The sequence below is a fragment of the Larus michahellis genome, chromosome 2 (genome assembly GCF_964199755.1).
Source record: "Larus michahellis chromosome 2, bLarMic1.1, whole genome shotgun sequence".
NCBI lineage: Eukaryota > Metazoa > Chordata > Aves > Charadriiformes > Laridae > Larus > Larus michahellis.
Window position 1 is genome coordinate 88,907,347 of NC_133897.1, and position 14,850 is coordinate 88,922,196.

The 14,850-nt window shown below is 46.3% G+C and overlaps 1 protein-coding gene across 1 annotated transcript in view; it reads left to right on the forward strand.

The window, feature by feature from the left end:
• Window positions 1–2,942: 2,942 nt before the first annotated feature.
• The window catches only part of ANKH (ANKH inorganic pyrophosphate transport regulator), a 100,808-nt gene continuing 88,900 nt past the window's right edge, over window positions 2,943–14,850 (forward strand). Inside the window, exon 1 of the mRNA XM_074576171.1 lies at window positions 2,943–3,608. Within this exon, the coding sequence (XP_074432272.1) occupies window positions 3,513–3,608 (96 nt within the window). The 5' untranslated portion in view covers window positions 2,943–3,512. The remainder of the gene's footprint in view (window positions 3,609–14,850) is intronic.

Sequence of the window (14,850 nt, forward strand, 5' to 3'; positions counted from 1 at the left end):
AACATAACTTTGTGACAAAGTAATTAATCACTATGTATGCTTTACAATTAGTACTGTGAACCACATGCTCACTGTTCAAATGTTTTGATTCAGGAAGCTTTAATTTCGTGGTGGCTTGTTTTTGCCAGGAATGAGAGGAGGTAGTCCTCAAACATCAGCTCACCTGAAAATTTCAAACGGCAAGTTAAAATCATATATTTACAAGTGGCTTTGGGGCTTCCCTTTTACTTTTCTCTGACTCAAGAACAGCACTAAATGTTTCTTTGCCCTAAACAAATAATTCCTCTAAACTGAAATAAAATAGGGACACGTTACTGAGAAAATATGTAAAGATGCATAGTTGTAAACAATGTTCTTCCATATTTCCAGCTATAAGTTGTTCTCAGACCTATGACAAGAAGGAAAGACCTCACTCCCAACAAAATCTAGTCCTGTCAGGAAGAAATTAGTTACCAGCAAATCAGCTACCTAAAACAAAATACAGTCTCAGGAAGACAGAATTTAACATCAAATTAAGGCTTTAAAATATACCCAGCCTTGTCTTCAAAAGCCATGAGACTTGCTTCAAAGGAAGGGACTGACTATGCAGATTTTCTACGACTTACACATAAGCATACAGACAGGCTATGTCTAAGTGGCAGGCAATGCAGCTCAATGCAAGTGAACAACTAAAACAAGGCAGCTGGTGCCAAGATCCCTGCATCTACATGAAGGTTGCTACTTTTGTCCAACTTTAATCTGGTTGGTTGGAGATTGAACGTTCCGCATCATGGACATGGTTTGAAGCTGTCCAATGGACAAGCCACTGGTCCTTCTGGAGATGATTAGATGCATACCTAGACCTGAGCTTTCCGTTTAGTTTCTTTGGAAAACAAGGTATTTTGTGCTTTCCAACTCCAGCCTGACAGGTAACCAGACAGCATTTGCACAGATGCAGCCATGAGTTAGGTTAGGGTCCTGAGCTCTGGATTTCCTCTTGAGGATTTCCTCTTCAGGGCCATACGGTTCACCAAGGGAAGAAGAAGAGGTTCTTCCTCAGGATGATGAAGATTTAGTGCTGTTAATTCAAAGACACACTTAGCCAATCACAAACAACTCCTGCTCCCCTCTTCTCAGTTTATTGTCCTCTCCTGCTTTGCACTGCTCTGCTCTGTCATCCCCAGGGCACCATGCCCCTGGCATTTTAAGTGATCTACAGGACAAAGGCACATTGCCACTCTTGTATGGCTCATAACAGCTTGAGTTTGCTTCTGCATGTCCACCAGCATAAGGGCTGCTAGGTGAGACAAACTCCGTCTGTAGGTAGGAAACCTCCAGTGACAGCTGAGGCCGACTTTGCCAAGTCACCCTGGGAATCAGGGGCTCTCCCACTCCAACCCCACCCCACAGCCTGTCCGTCATCTGCCTGTCAAGGATTTTCAGAGTTCACCTCCTGTTGACTCTCCAAAACATGTGGAATGGCTCTTGTTTACAGGAACATTTTAGTGCAGGAGACTTTCAGTGAGGAAGGCTGGCCACCAGCCCTCCGCTGGCCACTGCTCCTCCGAGGATGAGATACAGACATCTGATTCCTCACAGGGCTTCCACCTTCCCAAAATATTTGCCAACCCTCCTTGAAGGTGGCAAGGTGAGGGTGACACCCCAAACCTAAATGCCCCAGAGAAACTCAATTACAGCAAAACCCGCCACCCCCCTGCTGTGAGTTTGAAAATGTTGAGAAACTTCTACGACAGGTTCAGAAAGCGTTTTCTGTCTCTGCTTTCCTCACAACCCTGACACAGAGCCTCTCCATCTGTCAAGGCTGTGGGTCAGAAAGCAACCTGTGCTCCCGGCCAGTGAGGACCCCCCTGCAAGCCAGCTCAGAGCCACAAACACATTCCCTTGTCCAGGACTCGGGCAGAGGCTTTGAAAAATGAAGCGGCTGCGCTGGCAAACCTTCACCATTTATTTATTTTGGGTGTTTGACCAGATGTGTCAGACATAGAATCATAGAACTGCATAAGTTGGAAGGGACCTTTCAGATCACTGAGTCCAACTGTCAACCTAACACTGACAAAACCATCACTAAACCATGGTGCTCAGCACCACGTCTACCTGTCTTTTAAATACCTGCAGGGATGGTGATTCCACCACTTCCCTGGGCAGCCTGTTCCAATGCTTGATAACACTTGCTGTGAGGAAATTTTTCCAAATACCCATCCCAAGCCTCCCCTGGCGCAACTTGAGGCCGTTTCCTCTTGTTCTGTCACCTGTTACTTGGGAGAAGAGACGGACCCCCACCTCTCTACACCCTCCTTTCAGGCAGTTGTAGGGAGCGATAAGCCTCCCCTCAGCCTCCTTTTCTCCAGGCTGACACAGCCCCAGCTCCCTCAGCCGCTCCTCACAAGAACACCTCGGCTAACGCCCCGTTAAGGACCCCCCACCCTCCCTGCCGCTCCACGGGGCCCGAAGCCCACCGCCGGGAAAAGCCTTCCCCTGCCCCCGCCTGCCTGAGGGGAGCGAGGGTCGCGCACACGAGGGGGGAACCCCACGGGACCCACCGGGACCCGGTCGGACGGACAGGTGCCGCGCCCGGCCCGGCCGCTTCCCCTCGGCCCCGCCGTCGCCTCGGCGGGCGGGGGGCGCAGGGCGGCCGCTCGGCCGTCGGGAGGAGCCGCTCGGTGCCGCTCTCTCCCCCGCCGCCGCCGCCGCCGGTCCGTCTGCCGCCGAGCGTGTGTCAAACCCACGTGCTCCGGCAGCCCGCGCCGGGGAGCGGCGCCCAGCGGCCGGGCCCCGCCGCACCGCACCGCCGCCGGCCCCGCACTGCGCTTCGCCGGCCCGCACAGGCCACCTCCAGCGGCAGCGGCGGCCCGACCCGCACCGCGGCCTGCGCCGGACCCGCGGCGGCGGCGGCGGAGGAGGAGGAGGAGGAGGGCGGTGTTTTCCTGCGCGGCGCCGCGGCCGGCGAGCGTCAGGCGGGGCGGCGGAGAGAGGGGGGGTAGTGGAGGGGGAGGCCCCGGCCCGGCCCTTCCCCTGTCCCCCGCGCCCCGAGGATGGCAGCGCTGCCCGCACGAGTGGCTGGCGGCGGTGTCCCTCCTCTTTTTTTTTCCGGCAGCGGCGGCGGCGGCGGCGGCAGCGGCGGATCATTGTTGTGTGGGAGGAGGGCGGCGGGGATGGACTTGATCTCTCGGGTCTCCTGCTGAGGCGGCAGCACTGCGCGCCCCGCCGCCCAGACAGCACCCAGCCAGGGCCGAGCCGCGCCGGGCCAGGGAGGGAGCGGCTCCCCCCCCTCCGCCCCATCCTCCGGCTGCTTTATTTTTTAGGGGGCTCTTCTGCTTCTCGCCCTTATCCCCCCCACGCCCTCCCTCCGTCCTCCCCGCTCGCACACACGCAGAGGGACACGCACGCACCCTCCTCCTCTGCCCTTTCATCCTTCCCTTCCCCCCCCCGCCCCGCAACCCAACCTTCCCCGCCGCCCTCCGCCGCCGTCCTCCCGCGGCAGATGCGCTGGGGGTCAGCGCGCAGCTGGGACTATGGTGAAATTTCCAGCCCTCACCAACTACTGGCCCCTCATCCGCTTCCTCGTCCCTCTCGGCATCACCAACATCGCCATCGACTTCGGGGAGCAGGTAAAAAGCGGCGGGGAGGAAAGCGATGGGGGGGTGGGAGGGGGTGGAGAGGCGCGGAGACCCTCCGGAGCTCGGCGCCTCAGCGGGGAAAGGAGAGGCCGCGCCGGGCCCCCCCCCCTTATTTTTTTTTTTTTTCGCCCTTTTCCCTTTTATATATATATACATATTAGGATTATATAATGTGAAATTACATCATGCTTTCGCCGAGGGTCGGGTTTGGTGGTTTTATTTCTCCCCCCTCCTCCCCATATCCAACGCTGACAGGGGGCGGCTCAGGTGCAGCAGCCCCTAGCGCAGTGCAGCGCGGCGGGGGAGCCCGGAGGCGGGAGGGGGGTCACCGCGGCCGCTCCCCCCCCCCCCGCCTCCGGGCTCCCCCGCTGCATCCCTGCACCCTATAGGGCCTGTCATTACGTTTTGCATTGTATTTACATTGCCTCGTGGGAGCGGGTCCAGAGGAAAGGCCGGGAAGGTGACGGGGAGGGCTGGAGCACCTCTGGTGTGAGGACAGGCTGAGGGAGTTGGGGTTTGTTCAGGCTGGGGAAGAGTAGGCTGAGGGGAGACCTTCTAGCAGGTCTTTCAGTACCTAAAGAAGGCCTACAGGAAAGATGGGGAGGGACTTTTTGCAAGTGCAGAGGGGTAATACCTTTAAACTGAAAGAGGGGAGATTTAGGTGAGATATCAGGAAGAAATTCTTCACTATGATGGTGGGTGAGGCACTGGAGCAGGTTGCCCGGAGAAGTTGTGGGTGCCCCATCCCTGGACGTGTTCAATGCCAGGCTGGATGGGGCTTTGAGCAGCCTGGTCTAGTGGGAGGTGTCTCTGCCCATGGCTGGGGGGCTGGAACTAGATGATCTTTAAGGTCCCTTCCAACCCAAACCATTCCGAGATTTTTATTTGGACAGTATACATTTATACCTATTCACAAGTGTTAAGATGGGCAGCCACAGTTAAGTACTGCATCTCAAAATAGCTTTTACCCTTGTCCTAAGTCACTCAGTTTTGATGAGAAGCTCTTGTTTTCTAGGCAGAATAGGCACTTGCTCCCATGCTCCTTGAGCAAAGGTACCAGAAAATTAGTGGGTACGTTCACCTGTTTGTAAAGGAGAAAGTGAAAAGAAAAATATTACAGTGGGGAAAAAATAGCTAACATTAATCATACGTTTGTCATGGCTGTGTTAATCGCATTTTGCTCCCTAGTCCTTTAAATTTAAATAAGCCGTGATACTACAAAATGTGATTCCATCCTTGTCTAACAACCACATACTTTCCTACTAAGTCAGTTTTCTGTAAATCGTACTTGGGGAAGGGGGGTAACCAAAGACAGAAATGACAAGGGGAAAGGTGATTTAAATGCTAATAACTGTGTCATGTTGATAACATACAGCAAAATTTAAATTGAAAGCAGTTCACTCAGCAAACTGAGTATGACAGGTGTGTGTGTACAGTTTGCTTCGTACAAGGTCAGCGTGATTCAAAATCCGTGTCAGCCCATAAAAAACATCCCCTTGGCTTCAGTGTGCTCTGGACCAGGGTTTCAAAAATTAGCAAGCAAGAGATCACAATTTTATTAGTGAGGGGCCTTCTGTCTGGCCGGGTACCAGTGACACAGGAGGGATGTTAACATGTGGATGATACATGTAAACACTTATCTAACCAACTTTGAAAGCGTTAGGGACAAAATAGCTCAGAAAATGTGTTTTATTTGATAGCCAAGTCATAGGATTGGCCCAGGATTGGCCCTCCAGGAGGGCTGGAGTTAGCCCCTGTCTTCAGATGGCAGCCTGGGGGAGGTGATTAATTGAAAGGGGAGCAGGGAGACTCCTGCAGAAAACCCCAATTCAGGAGTGGGAACTAGAAAGATGCTTTCTGTACCAGCCTAGTGGGAGACTTACCTACACAGAAATCAGGAAACCGAGGCAGGGACAAAGTTACTCCAGATCTGAAGAGATCCTCTTGCAGACAAAAGGGCAGGGATTTTATTTTCCTGTATGTAATCCATGAAGTTATTTTTTACACTTGTAGGGCATTATTGTTGGACTTATATTGCTGAAAATATACTGATTTGCTGAGCCAGTCACATTTCTGCTCTCCAAAATTGTAATAATTTTAATAACAGGGCTGAATGGAATCAGCGTAAAAGAATGGGTGTGCTGACAGATAGCTCTGAAAAGGCTGCCATACCTCCTTCTGTGAATGTATGCTGTAGATAAAGATTTCTAAGAATGATAAGGGAAGTAAAATTTGCATGAAGTAATGTTACCCACAATACTGTAAAAGAGACAGGAGAACTATAAGTCAGGAATAAGAGATGACTAAAAAAATTAGGGAGACAGTGGACCTTCCCTGACCAGGGAAGACGAGGTGTTTAAGAAATGCTGTGAGTCATAAGCCCTTTTAATGTGTGGTATTCATACATCGCTCTCTCAAGTGGGGAGAGTATTTGGAAGCAGAGTCTTCAAGGCAGAGCCCTTTTAACAAAACCTAATACTTTTAGGTGCCTGAGACTGAAAAGTGAGAAACAAAGAGCATCTCAGCTTTTTTTTTCATCTTGAGGGACTTTTCTGCGTGTTGAATAGTTTTATTCAATAGCAAATGTCACTAGGAAATTGCCAGATCCTTGGTATGTGTCTGTCTCTAGATTCCTTGCTACTTTAAGGGAAATTTGCAGTAAGACTAGAGAATATTTGCAGAATATAGTTTATGACTGTCACCATTGCCCCATATGAGATGCTTGCTGTGGCAAGTCTGTTTAGTTTGTAGGAAGTAAAAAACACTGGAGCAATGCTCATAAGAACTAACAAGCTGAGCTCCTGCAGTCACTTCCAGGATGGCTGTAGCCAGTGAAGAGCCTCCTGTTGACTCTTGGACCCTAATCCTATAACACTGTAGGACAAGGGTATATTACAGAGGATGAGGCTATATTAGAGTTGTTCCAACCTAGTCAGCTAACCTCATCTGTTCACCTCATAAAATCTTCTTGGACAAATACCTGACTGATAATTTTTTCCCCCCACTAAAAAATGTAGTCCTTCTGCATGATCAGGTAAATTACCAGAAGGTTAGAGAAATAAACCATTTCTAACCTATTTCCATTAATTCCTTCTGCAACCTATTTCCCGTGCAATTTATTTACTGTACTATGTAGCTTTAATGAAATTTTCTTCTTGGAGTAAGGCCTTTGGGAAAATAGTCCCAAATGTTTTGACTCAATGTTCCTTCTTCTCACAGATATATACGTATATGTGTGTGAGTGCATGGGTGTGCATGCATATATTTGTTTATTTTTCTCTAGGTATACACACAAATATACCCAACAGTGCATTTTCATCCCAGGCGCTTAACACCTACCACCAGAAGAGAGATGCTCTCTTTCATTCTGCTGGTGAGAGCATTCGACTCTCAACATCTTATCCCGAGATTCACAATAACAAGGGTTTTATTTAGAGCTCAGCTGTTGGAGAGCAGAATTTGCATTAAAAATCCCAGCTCTCGTGAAAAATGTTGTTGGAAATAAATAAATAAACTGCTTCCATGTGCCAGAGTGCAACACAACCTCAAACAATTCACCCAGCAAATAATACCACCGTTACCCCGTGTGCTCAAAAATCCATCACCACCCACATCAGTTCTCCTTTTAATGCTGTTTCAGAGCTGCTCACATATATTGTGGTGGCCTGATTGGTAATCTGTGGGTACATTTGCATGAGCATTATTATAATGGCGGGAAAACAGAGGTGTGCGTTAGTTCGTGGACTTTCTCAGAAGTGCTGAACTGGCCCTAGGCAGCGTTAAATACAATTTGCAAATGTGGCTGGTAGCTCTCCCTGCTGATCACAGGGTGGCAACGGCCAGGCGGAGAGCAACATTTTGAACTCAGGACCTGTCTGCGGTAGTCCCTTAATTATAAGTGGGAGCAGTAGGAGGTGTTTGTTTTGGTTTTTTTCCTTTCTAGCTATCATATAGCCAGCCCCTGAATCATTAGTTTCAATTGCTGTCACTAGCTGTTGGTTGGGCAGTTTTATTTGCTGGCGTAACTGCTAGGTATGCAGGCATAATGTTGTTCAGCAGCTCTTGGGTCCTTGGAAAGTAAAACTGGGCAAGCAGCGTCCTGGTGCCGCTTTCTCCTGGGGTCACTGGGGTGCTCTGGTCCTGCAGAGAAATGGCTATCCCTCACGTGCCTTGTAGCAGTTGGAATCGGACAGGAGAGCCGTAAAGGAAGCGCTAAACATCTTGGATTCTAAATTATTTTGCAATAATGGCTTGAAAAACAAACCCCTGTTCTGCCTTGTATTTGAATGTTTTGTGTTTTTTTTCTTAAGAAAAAAAGTGTTGCCAGAAAAGGAGAACAAGTCATGAATAACGTATCAAAAAGAATTAGTGAGCTTATCGTCTGCCCATGCCATTTGCAAACTTAGTAGGGGGTTAAACATTTTGACTAATGCATTATGAAGCTCATTTTGGGGGTAAGTGTTATTGTCTGGAAATCCAGAACAAGCACTGGGAGAGTTCACATTCCCAGCTGTTCCCTGGGGATTTGGGCCAAGTTGCGTAACCTTTCCGTGGCACAGTTCCCCTGCCTTTGAAGTATGCCTAGACGCCTACCTGTGTGTCACAGGGATGCAATGAAAATTCACATGTCGGAAGCGCTCCCAGATGAAAGGTGCTGTATGAGAGCAAAGTACACCTGTTACTGCTGTTGTGAGAGGTCAGGGACTCATTTAAATCGTGTAGGACTTTAGTACCGTATAAATAAGAAAGGGCTTATAATTGGTGTAGACCATGACTGTATGGTATTAGTACAACCCCGTTATTAGTATGGTACGTTGATGGAAGTGCCCTACTTGTATTGTTTAAATTAATGTGAACAGCATTTTAAATTAAATTTAGATGGAATTGTGTTGAAGAAGCAAACATCTACAGAGTATGCTATCAACAGAATTATTTAAGTTTTTCTAAGTTTTAAGTAATATTTTGAAGGAGTTCATTTCTCCTGCAGGATTCACAAGCCAAATAGTCAGGGAAGCGGCTGGGACAGATCAGTGAAATACATCTGTGAAATTCCCTGTTCAGAGTGAGAAATCCACGTGAGACCCTACGTGAAGGGTTAAAACCCAAACCGCACACACCTGAAGCAGTAATTTTCAGAATTTGTACCCCAGTACTGACTCCGGAGATTTTCTTGTAAGCAGCACAGCTTTACCTCCTTTTACACGCCAGCCTGAGCCCTGTACTCTTAGCTCCTGAACAGTTGTGTGCCAAGCACTGGGGGTTTTCAAGTCAGTGCTAAGTGCCCTTTAGACCACATGGACAATTCTTGAGACTACATGAGTGATTAATTAGGCTTATATGTCTACGTTAGTTGCAGTGGGCGTTAGATACCAGGCATTGCATTCGCCAGTCAGGCAGAGCATTTGCTGGAGTTTCACGGCAAGCAATTCACACTGAGATTTGGAAGAAGTCAAAGATCTCATAAAACATTTGCAGATAAAAGCCAAATCTCAGCAATGCGCTAATGCTCTTAAAGGTAACAAAGACACATACTCCCAGCAACTAAACCAATATATATTTGCATTTTATAGCACAAAGGGTACAAAATAAACAGGTTACGAAGAGCAGTGGGGCTGTCACCACTGAAGATTTCAGATGATTCTAGAAATTATGAGATTGAACCTACGAATGAAGAGTCCATTCCCTGCAGTGCTCCATGTTGCCATAGTGTAAAATATATAATATAGAGCTAAGATCTGTGCTATGCTTCATTTGTCAGTACCTTCTCTTTTTTCATCCTACTCTCTTCTTCCTTCACAACCCCCCCCCAGTTCCCTGCTTCCCACTCCCATTGCCTCCCACCCCCCCGTGGCTGTGTCAGCTTGGCTGTAAGGACTTCTGTGGACTTTCTTGAGCTTGGCTGTTAAGAGCTGTCAGGTTTTGTACTTGATGATACCCATTCAGCATGTCTGAAGTAGAAAATACCCCAAGCCTAATTTTAAAACATGGGTTCAAAATTGAAATTTTGAAAGGGGTTTGAACCACCATATCCTGCATTAGGGAGAAGAAACCCCAAAGTAAAACTTTTGGGTTTGAGTTGAGCTGACCATCTGATCTGTTTCAGGGGTTTTCTTGTTCATTTCTTTTGGTTGCATTTTCACAAAAGCAAGAAAGCCCATTTTGCATCACATTTGATTTGGTCTGAACTGATTTCTTTTTAATCTTCGCTCATTTTACTGCTGCATGGAGAACTTGGTTTTATACAAAGGCTTATGTGACATGACCAATCTTATGACTCTTTGAAGATAAGTGACTTTTTATATACAAAGAAGGCATATATGCAAGGCTCTAGCTCTAAAAGTGCAGATTGTAGCCATTAATTGACTTCCTATCTTGATCGTAGACAAGACATTTATCTCTCTCTTTGTGTGAGTTTTGGCAGTTCTGAAATAGCGCTGTGTTCCTTAAGGCAGTTACAAAGTTTATTCCTTCATGTTTGTAAAACATGGATGTAAGTTGCCGTATAAATAGAAAATTTAAATATATCTGCCAGCTCATGCAGAAACCTCCGTGCATAAAATTGAGCAATTCCAAACAGATTTTGCTTTGTAGCTACTTTCAGAAATCTGTGATGCTTTTAAATAACATACATATTACTGCTGAGCTCAATTCCAGTTTAAATGGCATATCAGAACATGTGTTTCTTAAAAAAATTCTGGAAAATTTGAAGTTACCTTAGATTTTAACAAGCTACTCTAACTAGCTATTGGCACGTCATCCTATTTGTACTTGGAAACCTGTGGATTTTGGGGAGAGGGAAACAGGAGTATTAATATGCAATTAGATCCACAGATTACGCTTCCTTCTGCTTGCTTGATTTTCTACTGACGTGATATTGCTGTAGCTATGGTTTTAAACACTACTGCTGCCTTTTCAGGTAACTGTTAGCCGGAGAATTAAAAAAGAACTGCCATAAGAACAAGAGACCTAAATGACCCATGAACTTCAGTGTCTGAAACAGCAAAGCTCTGCAGTTCTCTGTCTTGTCTCCTCTATGGTATCACTTCTCTTTCAGATTTTCCACAGAACTTTGCTACCCTGCTTTAGAGTTTGTCTGCATATGCAGTTTTTCTTGATTAGTTAGTTCCTTTCTGATGTAGTGCAGAATAAAAGTGCCTTCGTGAAACATTAATTAAGAATAATTCCAGGTGTCAACACGCATTTGGTTCCAAAGAGGGCTGATGCACAGCATTGTTACTTGCAAAAACACAATTGATTTCCATACCCTTTTCAAGAGCATTCTAGAAAAGGACAAAGGAAAAATACTGGGGAGCTAAGAGCAGTTTGTTAAAAATTAAATGCTACAATGGCATGAAATCTCAAGTGCCAATTTAATTATTTTCCCCAAGATGATGCAAAAAGTCCCTGTTTCTGATTTGGCAGGAGTGTTACTGCTGGAGAAAGGGTGGTCACTGTTGCCTAGCATGCCCAGTTTGCTTTACTGATGTAGTGGTTCAGCGAGAGTTCAGCTTTTAGCGTGGGAAGCGAATAAACTGCAAGATGCAACTTATTTTCAAGTGATTTGCTTCACATAGTTTTTTTGCATTGCTGTTGGATTGCTAAGGCAATTGTTTCCAACCTTTTTTAATTTTCAGAGCCCAGAAAATTTTCCAGTGGAGATGCAGAGAAAACTGACATCCGTACAAGCTGGAGAGCATATTTGTGTTTACATTTTTTTTTAGTTACCTGCCTCTGACTCTTTGTAAATATTCCCTAGGGTACAGAGTTCTGTGGGGCTGAAAGCTCACCGCACCAAAGCACATGCTAGTATGTTTGCTGACAAATAGATTTGAAAGGCTTTTGGCAAGGAGACGGTCTGCGCTCTTGGCTTCTTACCTGTGTTTCGTACTTAAATTAGTGAATGAAATCAGATGCAGGCCATAACTGAGCTTTCGTGTGCTGGCCTTGGATCTGTGTGTCTGCACGGCTTTGACCTCCTCTGGCCGAAGAAAACATTGACACGTGCCAGCTGGGACTGATGTTTTTCCTTCATTGAGCGGATGGCTGACGTGTATAGGGAGTATAAGGGGTGCAGCCGCACTGCACCCGCTGTTCTTGTGCTTTTTTTTTTAAAATGGCAGTATTTGACATTTACTTCCCTGAAAATGCAGTGTTTATATTTAGATTTTGTTAGACTCTTTTTCCTTTTCGCTTCCTACTAGCACTGTGTTACCCCTCTTTAATTCTGCTGTGTATTGGTGACCGCTATCTTATTTTTATAACCTCTCTGTCCACGAGCGACAGCTGTTCCTGCAGCCATGGCCAGTAAAGGTGAGATAACTCTGATCCACCTCCGGCAGCTCCCTCCTCATTGAGAAGACTTTCCTTGCCCCAGCATACCAGCGTGCTCCAACAACCGGGCAGCCTTTCATCTCAAATCTGCTGTCCTGCAGATGAAAGACAGACTCCTGCACAAGTCCATCATTACCGTTTCCTCTGTCAGCATCTTGACAGTTAAAAAGCGTTTAGCCCATTTGAAAAGAAAATGAATAGTTCGCAGCATTACAGGGCAAGGAAGACACTTCACATTGTCGGTTCTGGTGAGAGGTGAAAAAAAATGTCAGTTACGTAAGAGGAAAGATTATAGAAATGAAGCATTTCTAATTTGGACAAAAACGGAAATTTGATAACTGTCTGCAGTTGTATGAACTGCAGTGTGGTCATGAAGGAGAGGAAATGGGGTTAGGTGGGTCACTGCCATGGAGGAGAATGTGGCCAGGAGCAATGAGAGAGATTGGGGTGGTTAAACACAATTTAGACTGAAAAGGTTTCCAGATGATTTTCCAAGGAAAAAGCAGGAGTCGCTGCCTCTGAAGTGTTACTTCCTTCTAAAATGTGACATGAAGAGTGCTGTGCTTTAGATGGTTTAGGTGGTGGTGGAGTTTTACGTGGGCTCAAATTCAGTGAGTCGCTGAAAGCAAAGAGCGTTGTGATCACTGTAAAGGGCTGTATGTGGTGCGTCAAACGTGAAGGCCACATCTTCTGGTGAGGGAGACAAGCAGCTTGGGAGCCACATACTCCTCAAAGACACTCAGTGCAGTCTAGAAGGGTAATGTAGTTATGGGCTGTTAGTAAGGCCTCTTCCTGTAAAATTATACATACTAAGGTAAAATATACAAAAACTGCAGCTCAGAGGTGCAGAATCTCCAGTATTAATGATTAGTGACCATGATAGAGTTGTCTTACAGCCTTCTGTTTTTCACACGATGCCTCCCGGGTTCAGCATACAGAGAGCACTTGCTAGGGAGAGAAACCAAAGTTACCTCATTAATAAAAGTATTGACTGTGAAACCCGTGCCTTGTTCATTTTAGAAGCGTGTAACAGAAGCAGCATGCCCATTGCTGCCTGGGTGAGCAATATGCAGCACTCGGGTCTCCCCAGAAGAACTGAGGAAGAAAAATCCAAACAAAATGAAGCTTATCAAAATACAGGGACCTTTCCAGTATGAGAGAAGTGGAGAGTTGAGATATCCTCAGCATGGAAGTAAGGGAGATCTTGAATCTGCTTTTAAACTGGAGGCTTGCTGAGTTTTTTAAAGGGCTTAAAGGCATAGCTGCCTTGAGATGGGACTCGGCGAACGGAGGGGACGTTTCAGGTCCTGCGATGCCATGAAATGCACACCCAGCCCTGCACCCTTACTGTCTTTCCAGTTCGGTTCTGCAGGTCCTTTGCTTTGCTTGGTTGTCCCGTGGGTGCTGGAGCGGTTTAGTTGCGCAGACATCTGCATGGCTTTGTCACCAGGCTGGAGCCTGCAGTGCAGCTTTTCACCCTAATTGCCACCAGGGAGCCCATCCATTTTGACCTCATCCTGTTATTAGCTTTGGTAACTTAGTCCATCAGTCCATCCCACTTCCTCCCCTACCATGGCATTCTGGAGATGACTTTAAATGCTAGGATTATTTGCAACCCACTGAGCCCAACAGGCCAGCTGAGCGGATGAGTTCAAACTGGCCACCAACTCTGCCGAGCAAAAGTTGACACACCAGGTGATGTACTTTGTATATATACTTGGTAGCTGTTTTTCTGTATTTGCATGGCCTGTCGTGGTGGGGAATAAATCTTATGATCTAAGTATTTGGATGATCGTTCTTCATTAAATTTTAATTTTTGCCCTCTCTTGCTCATAGTTTTTTGAAGCCCGTCAAAATAACCCCAGTTGTCCTTGGTTTCGTGCAGTCACGGAGACATTTTTCTCTGCTCTTCAGTAGTACAAAACAAGTGGTAATGTGGGACACCAAATTTAGTATGACAGCACTGTCAGCTTCCCCTGTGTTTATGTTGGGGTGTAATGATTTCGCAATCCTAAGCATTTGCTTCAAAAGAGAAAGGAAGTCCAAACCATAAAACATTTTTCAGATCCTTAAAGACACTGAAGGTAGTTGTCCACAAAAAGCTTTCTGTTTGCTACAGGTAAATACATTTTTCAAGTACTTCTCTAATACAGGAGGTGCACCCATACGCATATACATAGCGTGTTGTGACCAGGAGACTGCCTTTATGGGGGAATTACACACTGAGTGGTGCTAAAGTACTGTCTTGATTCCTTCCTGGCTTATACGCAAGGCAAAATGGTTAAGGAAATAAAGACAAGAGCTGTGCTTGGAATTACCTAGGTAATTGCATATGCACCTGATGTGTCCCTTATAGTTTGAGCTGCCTCTGGTGTGGCCACATGCTATTATGGTGGTCGCATGTGCAAATATAATTTTATTTTTGAATCAATGGTTTTGTACATGGGTTTCACCTTTTCAAAACGTGACCTTGAGAGCACTCCTGATCACTGCACCACTGTTCTTAATATACTTGTGGGCAGTCATTTTGCTGCAGAGTGTTTTATTTCAAAGCATGAAAGCATGACGACCTTTCAGCATTCACCGTCTTGTTCTTATATGAGCTTTCTGAGATGCAGTCAACGGTCTACTGGTTAGGACATGCTCCAGCATTGTAATAGACTTGGGAAGAGCTTTTGTCAGCAATGCCTTCTGGATCTAATGTATAAGTAGCGTGCTTTTTTCTGCGAATACTGTGCAGAGGCCAACCTTTCTCTCTTTAATAAATTTATGAGAAATCACAGCAGCTAGTCTGCTTGACATTTTCTTATTCTAGGCTTGACCTGTTGTTGAGCTTTGAATCGCTCTCCGGAAAAGGCCAGTATAGTTGTGGGCTAGCTTTTCCAAATCACGGCATGCCTTT